At 39.4% G+C, this 16,127-nt stretch overlaps 1 protein-coding gene across 1 annotated transcript in view; it reads left to right on the top strand.

The window, feature by feature from the left end:
* The window catches only part of TAF4B (TATA-box binding protein associated factor 4b), a 167,431-nt gene that overhangs the window by 44,041 nt on the left and 107,263 nt on the right, over positions 1-16,127 (top strand). Inside the window, exons 4-7 of the mRNA XM_050767138.1 lie at positions 844-1,005; positions 1,112-1,234; positions 8,857-8,946; positions 12,806-13,423. Of these exons, the coding sequence (XP_050623095.1) occupies positions 844-1,005; positions 1,112-1,234; positions 8,857-8,946; positions 12,806-13,423 (993 nt within the window). The remainder of the gene's footprint in view (positions 1-843; positions 1,006-1,111; positions 1,235-8,856; positions 8,947-12,805; positions 13,424-16,127) is intronic.

Here is a 16,127-nt window from a genome sequence, read left to right as displayed (position 1 = left end):
AAGTTGATAGAAACTTGACCTTTTAGAGTTGCATGCTTGTAGAACATAGACATTTAAATTAAATGATGGTGCATTGTTCAGTTTTCTGTGTGAATTGTATGTAAATACTATTCCTATTTCCTGATCCCAAACTTTTATTATGTTCTTAACTTTTAGTGTTTGTCTTTAAAATAAGATTGTTGCTTTATCTCAATGTGATTTTCTAAATTACTACCTGACTTGTGATTTCTTGTATGAGGTTTTTGTCCTGTAGGTGGTGCTAGAGTCACATCTCATTTTGATAGAAGGTAGAGGAAACAACTGAAATTCTTTTCAGTGTGAACATACCACATTTTGTAATATTCTTCATGCTTACTTTAATGGTCTACATAAAAGCAGTTTATCTGAATGTTAGATAATAAGTAGATTGCTCTGCTCTGTTCTTAAGAAAAAGCAGAGTATTCTATGTTCTCATAAAGACTTTCAAATACTTCTTGGAGTGTTAATAATATTTTTTGAGGACTTATTTGCTTTAGCACTGTTTTTCACAAAAAATCCTAGGACAGCAGGTACCGTTGCTATCCCTGTTTTTGCAGAGAGTAATCAGGATTAGCAGGATTAAGTAACTTGCCTGCAGTCAACACTTGGTTGGTGGTAATGAAATAGTAGATAAATGTGGTGAGAATGAAACCCAGATCTGCTAGACTCAAGAGTTCCTAGAACTGTGTTATATTACCTTAGACTAGTAGAGCATAACATAAAACCACAGATGTCAAAATTAACTTGTCTGATGAGTGTGAAATGAGGCACCCACTAATGTGTCATAGTAATACATGCCTAAATATTTAATACCTTTAATTTCAGTCTGTGACTGTGCCAACCAGTGTCGTCACAGTTACTCCTGGAAAGCCGTTGAATACTGTAACTACCCTGAAGCCTTCAAGTTTGGGAGCATCATCCACTCCTTCAAATGAGCCCAATCTTAAAGCAGAGAACTCAGCAGCTGTTCAGGTTAATCTTTCTCCGGTAAGCTCTTACTTGCACCTTATATAAATCTTGTTCCTTGCAAGATTTTTTGAATTGTTTGCTCACTAACACTTGTGTTTGCTTATATTTACATTTTCATATTTAGACAATGCTAGAAAATGTGAAGAAATGCAAGAACTTCCTTGCAATGTTAATAAAACTAGCATGTAGTGGATCACAGTCCCCAGAAATGGGACAAAATGTGAAGAAGCTGGTGGAACAACTTTTGGTAAGTAGTGCTATAAAATCCTGCAGGTTCTGGTAGAATCCATATAACATGTTTTAATTGGGAAATGCATATTTTTAAATGATATTTATTTAAATTAATTAATTAATTTTTTTGAGACAGAGTCTTGCTCTGTTGCCCAAGCTGGAGTGCAGTGGCGTGATCTCGACTCACTGCAACCTCTGCCTCCTGGGTTCAAACGATTCTCGTGCCTCAGCTTCTCGAGTAGGTGGGATTACAGGTGTGCACCACCACACTCTGCTAATTTTTGTATTTTTAGTAGAGACGGAGTTTTGCCATGTTGGCCAGGCTGGTCTCAAACTCCCTGGCTTCAAGTGATGCACTCGCCCTGACTTCCCAAAGTGCTGGGATTACAGGCATGAGCCACCAAGCCCGGCCTGAGATTTATTTTAAATGTAGTTCTTGATAAATTTTGTTTTTTGCCTCTTGAAAGCTTTGTAAAGATTATTAATCTTGGCTAGATAAACCTATTGTATATTTCTTTTTAAAATTTACCTTTTTAAAAATTGTTTATGTTTAAGATATGCAACATGATGTTTTGATATATATATTATTTCTGTACATCAGTCTTGCCTCCCTTGCCATACAGAGGGCCTCGGAGAGAAGGTTCATTATTTAGTCAATAGGAAATTGTTGTTAGAATTATGAAATCTTGCCTGGGTGCAGTGGCTTATGTCTGTAATCCCAGCACTTTGGGAGGCCGAGGCAGGTGGATCGCCTGAGGTCAGGTGTTTGAGACCAGACTGGCCAACATGGTAAAACCTTGTCTCTACTAAAAATACAAAAATTAGCCAGGTGTGGTGGCACATGGCTGTAATCCCAGCTACTTGGGAGGCTGAGGCAGGAGAATCGCTTGAACCTGGGAGGCGGAGGTTGCAGTAAGCTGAGATTGCACCACTGCACCCTAGCCTGGGCAGCAGAGCAAGACTCTGTCTCCAAAAAAAAAAAAAAAAAAAAAAAAAAAAAGGAATTATGAAATCTCAGAAAGCCAGGCTATCAATAGATAACGAAATTCAGTTCTCATATGTCCGATAGACATGAAGCTTTGGGACCACAAAAGTTAGTTAATGCTCTTAGGCCTCACTTTCCTTATCTATAAGATTCTCATCTTACAGATGAGAATGTTAAACATGATGATCATTGATATTTTTATGAATGCCAAGGTGCTATGTCTTTTAGCCACCAAATTATATGCCTTTGGTTTCTTATGTCCTCTTTCAGGTAAAATATATAGGTACACTAAAAAGAGTGAAGGTGGAAGTTAGCAAATATTTCATGTTATATGCTTAAGGCATGCTGAGGACGTAACAGACAAATGGATTTGGATTTTTTGAACTACTATAATATACAGATTTCTCTCACCACATAATTAGAATTATATTTTTCACATAAAAATTGTCCTTTTTTCCCCAGTAGAAAATGTGTATATTTCAATTATTATACAGCAAAAACAAGCATAGTTTATAAATATTAAAATACCTTCTTTACTACTGTTTTTAATGCTGCCTGTAAGATGTTAGAAATAAAGCACACTTGAAATGGTTAGTTTTTCATTTGGGAAGATGTTTTTATTTCGGATGTCTAAAATACGTCATACTAACAAATTTTTAATTCAACTTTGGGGTGTCTTTTTAAAAGTAAACATTGAGCTTTTGATCTTCCCTTTTCAAGGTTTGCTAGTTTTGAAAGGGGATATGATGACTTGTTTCTCTGAAATGGAATACTCTAGATGAATAGACATGATGGAAAGGAACACATATCCCATAAAATATTAAAGACTTTTTAACAACAAAACATGGGTGAATTTTATGGACAGATAGGAGCAGTTAGGAATTAATCAAATATTGCCTCTGGTTTTAAGATCTGTTTACTTTAGAATGACTAAACAGCAGTTCTAAAATAATTTGGTTTCAGGATACCTTTATATTCTGAAAACTTGAGGACTCCCCAAGGCATTTTGTTTTTGTGGGGTTAACATTAAAACTGAAAAATGTTCAACATTTTTGTATTAAAAAAATTTTTTTTGAGGTAGGGTCTTACTCTGTCACCCAGGCTGGAGTGCAGTGGCATGAACAAGGCTCCCTGCTGTCCTGACCCTCCTGGGATCAAGCAGTCCTACCACCTCAACCTCCCAGGTAACTGGGACCACTGACATGTGCCACCACTCCTGGCTCATTTTTTAAACTTTTTTGTAGAGACAGGGTCTTGCTATGTTGCCCAGGCTGATCTCAAACTCCTGAGCTCAAGTAATCGTCTCACCTCGGCCTGGCAAAGTGCTAGGATTACAGACCGTAGGATTACAGACCTGGCACAGTGCTAGGATTACAGAGCCACCGTGCCCAGCTTGTTTATTAAAAAAAAAAAACAGTAAACCCATTAAGCGTTAACATAACTAGCATTTAAGTGAAAACCGAGTTTCCAAAACAACAACAAAATTGAATGAAAGAGTGGCATTGCTGTACCAATTTTGCAAATCTCCTTAGTGGCTGACCTAATGGAAAACAGCTGGATTCTCATATGTTCTTCTGCATTTCGTCTGTTTTGTGATGTGTTATTTTTTTGGAAGTATTTGAAGAATATCTGGTCTTGTGAAGAGAGGTGGTTGGAATAGTGATTATCTTATTAAAATAGCTTTTCTCCGGATCATGGTGGATAGTCTTTAGAGTCTACTGGTTTATCTTGCACCCTGAATGGATCTTTTACCCACGTATGATTTTTGTAATGACATTCATCGTTCATTGGGAAAAATACTGGTTCACTGAGTTATGCAGATCTTTCAAATGTTTCCAGTTTTATTATTTAAGATATCAAAATAACATGCTCATTAAATTCACCAACCTTATTAGAAAATTCTTATACCAGGAAGCTATCAAGCTCAGAATAGTTGTTATACATTTTTCAAAATTGTAATTTTGGCTTGAGAGCTTTAATTTTTATCATTAGCAACAAATGGTATCAATTATTTTCCTCACTATTAGAGGTTTAGTTTGTTCTTGAGAAAATATCTAACAAATACCCAAGTCTGAATAACCACAATTGCTTTGCCATTCTTTTCAGTAAAAATGGGAAAAAGTGGCTAGTTTAGCTAGCGACTCAATTACAGTACTTTTCCTAGATTCTCTTACTTTGATCTGCAACAGAAATGCCTTATGTATGGTTTCTATTTTGTTATACACAATTAAAGAGGTTTCTACTGCAGAGTTGAGATTTAGTAAAGTTAATTTTTACTGCTTCATCCAAGGATGTTTCAAAGTGAAATTGGCTCTATTTTTTTAATTTTTATTTTTTAGAGTAAGAGTCTTGCTCTGTTGCTCAGGCTGGAGTGCAGTGGTATGAGACTAGCTCACTGCAGCCTCAAACTTAGGGCTCAAGGGCTCCTTCCACTTCACCCTCCAAAAGCTAGGACTAGAGGTGTGTGCCATCATGCCCAGCTAATTTTAAAATATTTTTTTTGTAGTGATAGGGTCTCACTGTGTTGCCCAGGCTAGTCTCCCAACTCCTGGCCTCAAGTGATCCTGCACCCTTGGCCCTCCAAAGTACTGGGATTACAGATGTGAGCCACTGTGCTTGGCCTTCTTCTTCTTCTTTTTTTTTTTTTTTCCCTCCAAGCACATAGCACTGTAGAATGTGATGTCAGCTGTTTCACTTTGCCATTGCCTTTCTTACCAGTAGTTTAACCCATTGTTGCCTTTGCACCATCTGTGCAAATATTAGCTTAGTGAAAAAGGCTTTCTCTCCAAGATATTAGTATTAATGGAAAATAATGTAGACCACACATACTCCTGAAATGCTTAATAGTGTAAGCAACGTGTAAAGTTCCTCAGTTCTTTGGAACTGCTGTTACGGATTTACAGTGTCATTCTGAAAATAGTCTTGCAGATCCATAGCCAATATCATACTGAATGAGCAAAAGCTTGAACCATTTCCCTTGAGAATTGGAACAAGACAAGGTCTCACCATTCCTATTTAACATAATACTGGAAGTTCTAGCGAGAGCAGTCAGGCAAGAGAAAGAAATAAAAGGCCTCCAGATAGGAAAAAAAGGAGTAAAACTCTGTCTTCACTGATGATATGATTCTATGCCTAGAAAATCCTAAAGACTCTGCCAAAAGGATTCTAGAACTGATAAACGACTTTAGTAAAGTTTCAGGGTATAAAATCAGTGTTCAAAAATCAGTAGCATTTCTATACATCAAAAACGTTCTAGCTAAGAGCCAAATCAAGAGCACAGTCCCATTTACAATAGCCACACACACAAAAATGAAGTACCTGGGAATATAGCTAACCAAGGAGGTGAAAGATCTCTACAAGGAGAAATACAAAACACTGCTGAAAATTCATGCTTATGGATTGAAAGAATTGATATCATTAAAATAGCCATACTGCCCAAAGCAATTTACAGATTCAGTGTTATTCCTGTCAAACTATAAATGTCATTTTTCACAGAATTAGAGAAAACTATTTTAAAATTCATATAGGACCGAAAAAGAGCCTGAATAGCCAAAATAATTCTAAGCAAAAAGAACAAAGCCAAGTGGCATCACATTACCTGACTTCAAACTATGCTATAAGGCTACAGTGACCCAAACAGCATGGCACTGATACAAAAATAGACACATAGAACAATTGAACAGAATAGAGAACCCAGAAATAAAGCTGCACACCTACAACTATCTAATCTTTGATAGTGTCGACAAAAATAAGTAATGGGGCCTGGCCACAGTGGCTCATGCCTGTTATAATCCCAGCACTTTGGGAGGCTAAGGCAGGCAGATCACTTGCGGTCAGGAGGTTGAGACCAGTATGGCCAACGTGGCGAAACCCCATCTCTACTAAAAAAATATAAAAATAAGCTGGGTGTGGTGGCATATGCCTATAGTCCCAGCTACTCAGGAGGCCGAGGCAGGGGAATTGCCTGAACCCAGGAGGGGGAGGTTGCAGTGGGCCAAGATCTTGCCACTGCACTACAGCCTAGGTGACACAGTGAGACTCCATCTAAAAAAAAAAAGTAGTGGGAAAAGGACTGATTCTTCAAATGGTGCTGGGATAACTGGTTATCTATGTGCAGAAGAATGAAACTGGACCCCTACTTTTCACCATATATAAAAATTAACTTGAGATGGATTAAAGATTTTTTTTTTTTTTTTTTTTTTTTTTTTTTTTTTTTTTTTTTTTGAGACGGAGTCTCGCTCTGCCGCCCAGGCTGGAGTGCAATGGCCGGATCTCAGCTCACTGCAAGCTCCGCCTCCCGGGTTCACGCCATTCTCCTGCCTCAGCCTCCCGAGTAGTTGGGACTACAGGCGCCCGCCACCTCGCCTGGCTAATTTTTTGTATTTTTAGTAGAGACGGGGTTTCACCGTGTTAGCCAGGATGGTCTCGATCTCCTGACCTCGTGATCCGCCCGTCTCGGCCTCCCAAAGTGCTGGGATTACAGGCTTGAGCCACCGCGCCTGGCCTGAGATGGATTAAAGATTTAAATGTAAGACCTCAAATTGTAAAAGTCCTAGAAGAAAACCCAGGAAATACCCTTCCTGACATTGGCCTTGGCAAAGGATTTGTGGCTAACTCTCCAAAAGAAGTTGCAACGAAAACAAAAAATGACAAGTGGAACCTAACTAAACTAAGAGTTTCTGCACAGCAGAAGATACTGTCAACATAGTAAACAGACCACCTACAGAATGGAAGAAAATATTTGCGAACTATATATCTGACAAAGGTCTAATATACAGAAAAAATCAGAAACTTAAACAAAAATCAACAAGAAAAAAACAACCCCATTAAAAAATGGGTAAAGGACATGAACAGACACTTCTGAAAAGAAGACATACAAGCAGCCAACAAACATGAAAAGATGCTCATCATCACTAATCATCAGAGAAATGCAAATCAGAACCACAGTGAGATACCATCTCATGCTAGTCAAAATGGCTGTTATTAAGAAGTGGAAAAACAGATGGTGGTGGGGCTGTGGAGAAAAGCGAACACTTATATGCTGTTGGTGGGAATGTAAATTAATTTGGCCATTGTGGAAAACAGTTTGAAGATTTCTTAAAGAACTAAAAATAGAACTACCATTTGACCCAGCAATGCCATCACTGGGTATATATCCAAGGGAAAATAAATCATTCTAAAAAAAAAATACGCTCTTGTATGTTTATTGCAGCACTACTCAGAACAGCCAAGACATGGAATCAGCAGAGGTGTTCATTGACAGTGGGATGGATAAATAAAAAGTGGTACATATACACCATGGAATACTACACAGCCATAAAAAAGATCAAGATCATGTCTTTTGTAGCAGCATAAATGGCCATTATCCTAAGCAAATTAATGCAGGAATAGAAAACCAGATACTACATGTTCTCATTTATAAGTGGGAGCTAAACATTAAGTACACATGGACATAAAGATGGGAACAATAGACACTGAGAACTACTAGAAAGTGGGAGTGAGGGGGCGTGAGGGCTGAAAAACTACCTCCCAGATAACTGTGCTCACTACCTGGGTGACGAGTGTACCTGGTACACTACCTGTACCCCAAACTTGCACCTCCTGATTCTAAAATAAAAGCTGAATTTTTTTTTTTAAATCTAAGGTCATAGTTACCTTTACTTGAATGCTCCTTCCATGACTTCATGAAGAACAAACCAGATGTTCTCTGTCACCACACAATTACAATCTTTATTAAGTATAAAATATGTCCTAGTAGGCAAAATTTTAAAAACTATATTTTATACCTTTGAAAAGAATAAGATAATTCAATCAGCTACATCTTACACATTATCACTGGCGTCAGGGTATTTTGGAAATACTTCTAATTCTGGAAATGTTGTCCCTGACTCTTGTGTACAAAGAACAGCAGTGAGCTAGCAGATTAATTTCCAAATTGTTTTAGAGAACTTAAACATCAAGGTCTCCAAACTGAATAACTTCCTGTTCCCTACCCTAAGAAATTTAAGACACCTGTGCCTTCACTTCTTAATTCTTAATTGTTTTTTTTTTTTTTTTTTTTTTTTTTTGAGGCGGAGTCTCGCTCTGTCGCCCAGGCTGGAGTGCAGTGGCGCGATCTCGGCTCACTGCAAGCTCCGCCTCCCGGGTTCACGCCATTCTCCTGCCTCAGCCTCCCGAGTAGCTGGGACTACAGGCGCCGCCACCACGCCCGGCTAATTTTTTTTTTTTTGTATTTTTAGTGGAGACGGGGTTTCATTGTGTTAGCCAGGATGGTCTCGATCTCCTGACCTCGTGATCCGCCCGTCTCGGCCTCCCAAAGTGCTGGGATTACAGGCTTGAGCCACCGCGCCCGGCCTCTTAATTGTTCTTAACAGATTGTAATAATGTAGTATTACTCGGCCTGTCAGCTCTTCTCTTTGCTTCCTGGGATCTTTAAAAGAAAAAAAAAATCACCCCTTCATTGTATTCTGTATGAATAAACATCTCTATTATTTGTGCTTACACATTTCATAGCTGGCATGAAAAAAAGCCTGTATTTAATTGACTTTATCATTTGTGAAAAGTTTGCTATATCTACAATCATGAATTATATACTTTGTCTCTTTTAAAATATTTGTAGATTTAAAATTGTTTGTGTTTCTCCCATCCCTCAGGATGCAAAAATTGAAGCAGAAGAATTTACTAGGAAACTGTATGTTGAACTCAAGTCTTCACCTCAGCCTCACCTGGTTCCTTTTCTTAAGGTAGAGTTATGTTTCACTTAGAAGAAATAATTTGGATTAGATTACTCTAAAATAATTAAAAACTGGACTATTTCAATATGACAGCAGTTGAATATGAAGATACTGACAGTGTGGGAGAAACCTGAGTTTGTTTTTTTTTGTAAGTGTTTTTGTAAGCTGTAAAGCATATTCATAGTATTCTTTTAATTTGAACACTTTGAAAAAAGAGAAGGAACATTTTATTCATGAACATAAGTTCATGATTATATTGTTTAATGCTTGTATAAGAATATACAGACATACCACAGAGATATTGCGGGTTTGGTTTCAGACCACCATAAGAGAGCTAGTATCACAATAAAGTGAGTCATATAAAATTTTTGGTTTCCAAATGCATATAAAACTTTTTATGGTATGCTTTATTAGGTTTATAATAGCATTATATTTGAAAAAACAATTACACAGGTGAATTAAAAAATACTTTATTGCTAAAAAGTGCTGACAATCATCTGAACCTTCAGCAAGTTATAATATTTTGATGGTGAAGAGTCTTACCTCAATGTTGATGGCTTTTGTCTGGTCAAGGTGGTGGTCACTGAAGGTGGTCACACCCAGCTGTGGCAATGTCTTAAATTAAGACAACAGTGCAATTTGTGTCATCAGTTGATCCTTCCCTTCACAAAAGATTTCTCTGTAGCATGCAGTGCTGTCTGATAGCATTTCACACACAGCAGAACTTCTTTCAAAATTAGAGTCAATTCTCTGATACCCTGCCATTGCTTTATTAACTAAGTTGTTGTCATATTCTAAATTCTTTGTTACCATCCTAACAACATTTATAACATTTGGCCAGGGGTAGCTTCCATTTCAAGAAACCACTTTCTTTGCTCATCTGTAAGAAGCAACTCCTCATCTCTTCCAGTTTTATCATGAGATTGCAGCAATTCAGTCACATCTTCAGGTTCCACTTCTAACTGTGGTTCTCTTGCTGTTTCTGCCATATCTGCAGTGACTTCCTCCACTGAAGTTCTGAACCCCTCAAAGTCATCCATGAGGATGGGGATCCACTTCTTACAAACTCCTGTTAGTGTTGATATTTTGATCTCCTGCCATGACTCACAAATATACTTAATGGCATCTAGAATGGTGAATCTTTTCCAGAAAGTTTTCAGTTGACTTTGCCCCCAAATTGATCAGAGGAATCACTGTCTGTGACAGCTGTAGTCTTACAAAATTTATTTCTTAAATAATACTTGAAAGTAAAAATTACTCCTTGATGTATGTGGACTGCAGAATGGATGTGTTAGCAGACAGGAAACCAATATTGATCTCCTTGTACATCTCCATCAGAATTTTCGGGTGACGAGGTGTATTGTCATTGAGTGGTAATATTTTGAAAAGAATTGCCCCCCCCCCCCCCCCCCCCCCGCCTGAGCAGTAGTTCTCAACAGTGGGCTTAAATATTCAGTAAACCATGCTGTGGATAGATGTGCTGTCATCCATACTTTGTTCATTGATAGAGCACAGGCAGAGTAGATATAGCATAATTCTTAAGAGTCCTAGGATTTATGGAATAGTAAATGAGCATTGGCTTCCACTTGAAGTCACCAGCTACATTAGCCCCTAACAAGTAAGTCAGCCTGTCCTTTGAAGCCTTGAAGCCATGCGTTGACCTTTCCTCAGCAAAAAGCTATGAAAGACCTAGCTTCCTTCAATAGAAGGTTGTTTTTGTCTCCATTGGAAATCTGTTGTTGGCCAGGCGTGGTGGCTCATGCCTGTAATCCCAGCACTTTGGGAGGCTGAGGTGGGCAGATCACCTGAGGTTAGGAGTTTGAGACCAGCCTGGCCAACATGGAGAAACCCTAACTCTACTGAAAAAAGTTAAAAAAATTAGCTGGGCATGGTAGCGCACGCCTGTTGTCCCAGCTACTTGGGAGGCCGAGGCAGGATAATTGCTTGAACCCGGAAGACAGAGGTTGCAGTGAGCCAAGATCGTGCCATTGCACTGTAGCCTGGGTGACAAGAGCGAGACTCCGTCTCAAAAAAAAAAAAAAAAAAAAAAAAAGCTAGATCTTCTGTATGATTTGCTGCAGTTTCTGCATCAGTACTTGCAGCTTTACCTTGCACTTTCATGTTAGTTATCAAGAGAGCTTCTTTCCTTAAACCTCATGAGCCAGCCTCTCCTAACTTCATACTTTTCTTCTGTAGCTTCCTCATTTTTCAGCCTTTATAGAATTGAAGAGTTAGTGCTATACTCTGGTTTAGACTTTTGCTTAAGGGAATGTTGTGGCTGGTTTGATCTTCTGTCCACACCACTCAAACTTTCCATGTCACCAATAAGGCTGTTTCGTTTTCTTACCATTTATGTGTCACATGGAGTAGCTCTTTGAAGTTCCTTTAAGAACTTTTCCTTTGCATTCACAACTTGGCTGTTTGATACAAGAGCCCTAGCTTTCCATCTCTGCTGGCTAAACAAATGAAAACTCCAGGGATGAAAAGGCAGAGCCTACTAGTTTTTAGTTTGAACTGCCTTTACTCTTTAAGTAGGATACAGAGATGGATGCTGACAGTCTGAAAGTGTGCTTGGGTGGGTGTGGTGGCTCACACCTGTAATCCCAGCACTTTGGGAGGCTGAGGTTGGCGAATCACCTGAGGCAAGGAGATGGAGACCAGCCTGACCAACACGGTTGTCTCTACTAAAAAATACAAAAATTAGCCAGTGGTGGCATGTGCCTGTAGTCCCCGCTACTCTGGAGGCTGGAGAATCACTTGAAATTGGGAGGCAGAGGTTGCAGAGAGCTGAGATCGCACCACTGCACTCCAGCCTGGGCAACAGAGTGAGACTCCATCTCAATAAAAAAAAAAAAAAAAAGAAAATATGCTAGCTCGATTCTTTCAGATCATAAAATTCACTTTGTATTTAATTTTGTTTTGATTTAAAGATATTTCTTTGTTTTTATTAAAAAAAAATTTTTTTTTGAGATGAGGTTTTGCTCTGTCACCCAGGCTGGGGTGTAGTCATGTGATCACAGCTCTCTGCAACTTCAACCTCCCGGGCCCAAGTGATCCTCCCACCTCAGCCCCTGCAGCAGCTGGGACTACAGGCATGCACCACTATGCCCTGCTAGTTTTTGTATTTTTTGTAGGGACAGGGTTTTACCATGTTGCCCAGGCTTTTAAAGACTATTTCTTCCTTTCCTTTTTTTTTTTTTTTTTTTTTTTTTTTTTTTTTTTGAGATGGGTTTTACTCTGCCACGCAGGCTGGAGTGCAGTGGCATGATCTCAGCTTACTGCAACCTCTACCTCCCTAGTAGCTGGGACTACAGGTGTGTGCCCACCATGCCTGACTAATTTTTGTTTATTTTGTATAGATGGGGTTTTGCCATGTTGCCTAGGCTGATCTCAAACTCCTGGCCTCAAGTGATTGCTTGCTTTGGACTCCCAGAGTGCTGGGATTACAGGCATGAGCCACTGCACCTATTTCTATCCAAAGTTTGAAAGTTACTTAATGAAGAGACCTAGATTCTGCTGTGGTTTAAATAAACTTACAAATGCTGAAGTTGTTAATGATCTATTATAGGGTTTAGATGATTATAGAAAAGTATCATACATGTTGTACCAAATTGATATTGAGGGAATACAAATAAGTTTAATACTGAGATATAGTAATTTCATATTGGAAAACAAGCACTTTTGAGCTTCAAATTGATTGTATCCTGGATATTGACAGGATATAAGTAAGTGATACCAGCTGTCTTCAACTGAAATACTTGATACACTTTTGATTGGTTTTAAGTTGTAAAGGTGTGAAATACCACATTTTGTTTTACACGTAGCTGATTTGTTAGCAGTGTTTTTTTCCATTCCTCTACGTTTCCAGAAAAGCGTGGTTGCCTTACGACAACTTCTGCCTAACTCCCAGAGCTTCATCCAGCAATGTGTTCAGCAGACCTCTAGTGAGATCGTCATTGCTACCTGTACTACAACAGTAACAACTTCTCCTGTGGTGACAACAACAGTGTCCTCAAGCCAGTCTGAAAAGTCCTTTATTGTTTCTGGAGCAACAGCACCCAGAACTGTGTCAGTGCAAGCTTTGAACCCACTTGCTGGTCCAGTGGGAGCAAAAGCTGGAATTGTGACACTTCATTCTGTGGGCCCAGCTGCTGCAACAGGAGGAACAACAGCTGGAACTGTTTTGCTTCAGACTTCAAAACCACTTGTGACATCTGTACCAAACACAGTGACCACGGTCTCACTGCAACCTGAAAAGCCAGTTGTCTCTGGAACAGCAGTAACACTGTCCCTTCCAGCAGTAACTTTTGGAGAAACTTCAGGTGCAGCTATTTGTCTTCCATCTGTGAAACCTGTTGTTACTTCTGCTGGGACCACATCTGACAAGCCTGTTATTGGGACTCCAATTCAAATCAAACTTGCCCAGCCAGGCCCTGTCCTTTCACAACCAGCTGGGATTCCACAGGCAGTTCAAGTCAAGCAACTAGTGAGTAACATTTTGTTTCTTCCTCAGTTATTTATTTTGAAAATTTTGAACATTCAGAAAACTGGTAAGACTAGTAAAAAAACTGGGAAGGCTGTATACTGTTTACGGGTTTGACCAATTAAAATTTTTTTTTTTTTTTTTTTTTTTTACCTCATTTGCTTTGTTTTCCTCTTTCTACTCACACCTATAAACACACATGTAAGTCTTTTTTTTGTTTTGTTTTGTTTAAGATAGAGTCTCACTCTGTCGCCCAGGCTGGAGTGCAGTGGCAGTGGCACAATCTTGGCTCACTGTAACCTCCGCCTCCCAGGTTCAGGCAATTCTCATGCCTCATCCTCCTGAGTAGCTGGGATTACCGGTGTGCACCACCGTGCTGGCTAATTTTTATATTTTTGTTAGAGATGGAGTTTCTCCATGTTGGCCAGGCTAGTCTTGAACTCCTGGCCTTAAGTGATCCACCCGCCTTGGCTTTCCAAAGCACTGGGATTACAAACAGGCATGAGCCACCACACCCAGCAGCAAACACATAAGTCTTTTTTTTTTTTGAGACGGAGTCTCGCTCTGTCGCCCAGGCTGGAATGCAGTGGCCGGATCTCAGCTCACTGCAAGCTCCGCCTCCCGGGTTTACGCCATTCTCCTGCCTCAGCCTCCCGAGTAGCTGGGACTACAGGCGCCCGCCACCTCGCCCGGCTAGTTTTTTGTATTTTTTAGTAGAGACGGGGTTTCACCGGGTTAGCCAGGATGGTCTCGATCTGCTGACCTCGTGATCCGCCCGTCTCGGCCTCCCAAAGTGCTGGGATTACAGGCTTGAGCCACCGCGCCCGGCCAACACATAAGTCTTTACTGAACCATCTGAGAGTGGTTGCAAAAATTATGACAATGCACAGTGTATGTATCTCCTAAAAGGTTTTTTTTTTTTGTAAAACATAACCGCAACATACCTATTGTCACACACAGGAAATTAATATTGGTACAGTATTTCTGTAATTGTCCCAATAACGTCTTTTAACTTTTATTTTTTTGTAGAGAGAGGGTCTTGCCATGTTGCCCAGGCTCTTGGCCTCAAGTGATCCTCTCGACTTCGACCTCCTAAAGTGTTGGGATTATAGGCAGGAGCCACTGTACCCGGCTCATTTAATCTAGAATACTTTTCTAGCTTTTTGTGGTTGTTCATTATATTGTAGTGTTTTAAGTGCCCAGAATATCTGCAGAATATTCCTTTGTTTTGTCTGATTGTTGTGTTTTTTTCCCTCAACTTAGTAGGTTGGGAGGTTCTTGGGTGAAAGAAGGAAATTTTAGCTGTTTGTCGATTAGTGTTTAGAATGTTCTTCTTAATTTAAGAAAAGATAAGTTTTACCAAAAAACTATGAAAGTATTGTTAACTCATGGGGGATACTACATGGTGCATTAATTAAAATCATAATGTTTTTAGTAAAGTTCTTCCCTATCTTCTATGATAACAGAGCTTGCTCTTCTTTTGGTGAATGTCCTTTTTCTCTTTTGTAATGCTTTGCATTAGAGGCTGTGTTTTAAATCTCTGTTCTGGTTCATTCTGCTTCTTGTGTAGCCTTTCCAGCCTTGTTTGTGTTATCAGAATAAGAAGTATCTGAGTGATTGCCATCTGAGGCAACAGGGCAGCCTTGGACATAGAACGAAAGGGGTTGATCAGTGACCAGAATTGGAGAGTAGTTGAACTCTTGAGCAGACAGGGTGATGGTCATTTTCTGGGCACTAATCTTTTCTCATCCCTTCCCACTCTGCATCTCATTTTCGAATGGAGAAATGTAACTGCCTTGCAGGATTTCTCTTGGGTGCCTGAATTTAATCTCAGAGATGAAACAACATTTTTAGAAGCAATGATTCTTAAACATTGTTCTGGGCAGCCAGGTTGGAGAACCACTGGAATAGAGGAGTTGCCCCAAGGAAAGGCCTCTTTTTGGTAGTACTGAACAGAATTGAAATCCTCTTTATGTGTCATAATTGATTCTTGAATCAATGCTAATCTTTATTGAGCATCTATAGCATATAGGTCCCTAGGGTGAAATAATACTTTATAGCTACATAGTTTTAAAATCATGTCATTATGTGCTATGGATTTTAAAATAATTTTATGATAAAAAGGTTGGGAGAAAACTAAGAATCCAGAAATTCTGAGCCGACTCATCCAGTAACAGTCAAGTGGCCGGGCATGGCAGCTCATGCCTATAATCTCAGCACTTTGGGAGGCCAAGGTGGGCAGATCACCTGAGGTCAGGAGTTTGAGACCAGCCTGCCCAACACGGTGAAGCCCCATCTCTACTAAAAATACAAAAATTAGCCGAGTGTGGTGGCGGGCACCTGTAATCCCAGCTACTTGGGAGGCTGAGGCAGGAGAACAACTTGAACCCGGGAGGCAGAGGTTGCAGTGAACCGAGATCGTGCCACAGCACTCCAGCCTGGGTGACAATAGCAAAACTCCGTCTCAAAAAAACAAAAGCAAAACAAAACAAAAAACAGTCAAGTAATGGATCTCAGACTAGAACCCAGATGATCTCTCCATTACGGTATGGTGCTCTTAGAACTTCTCGGTTTCTGGAATGTCCTGAAGCAGGAGCTGTCTCATGATAGTATCTTGATAGCATTTTTGTTTGTAGGTTTGACTTGTTATACATTATAAATCATTTCAATAAAGAAATAATGCAAAAAAATCTGATGGTAAATTTTA

This window comes from Macaca thibetana, chromosome 18 (assembly GCF_024542745.1).
Source record: "Macaca thibetana thibetana isolate TM-01 chromosome 18, ASM2454274v1, whole genome shotgun sequence".
NCBI classification, from domain to species: domain Eukaryota; kingdom Metazoa; phylum Chordata; class Mammalia; order Primates; family Cercopithecidae; genus Macaca; species Macaca thibetana.
The sequence above is the reverse complement of the archived record's forward strand: the minus strand, read 5'-3'. Positions and strand labels throughout refer to the sequence as shown.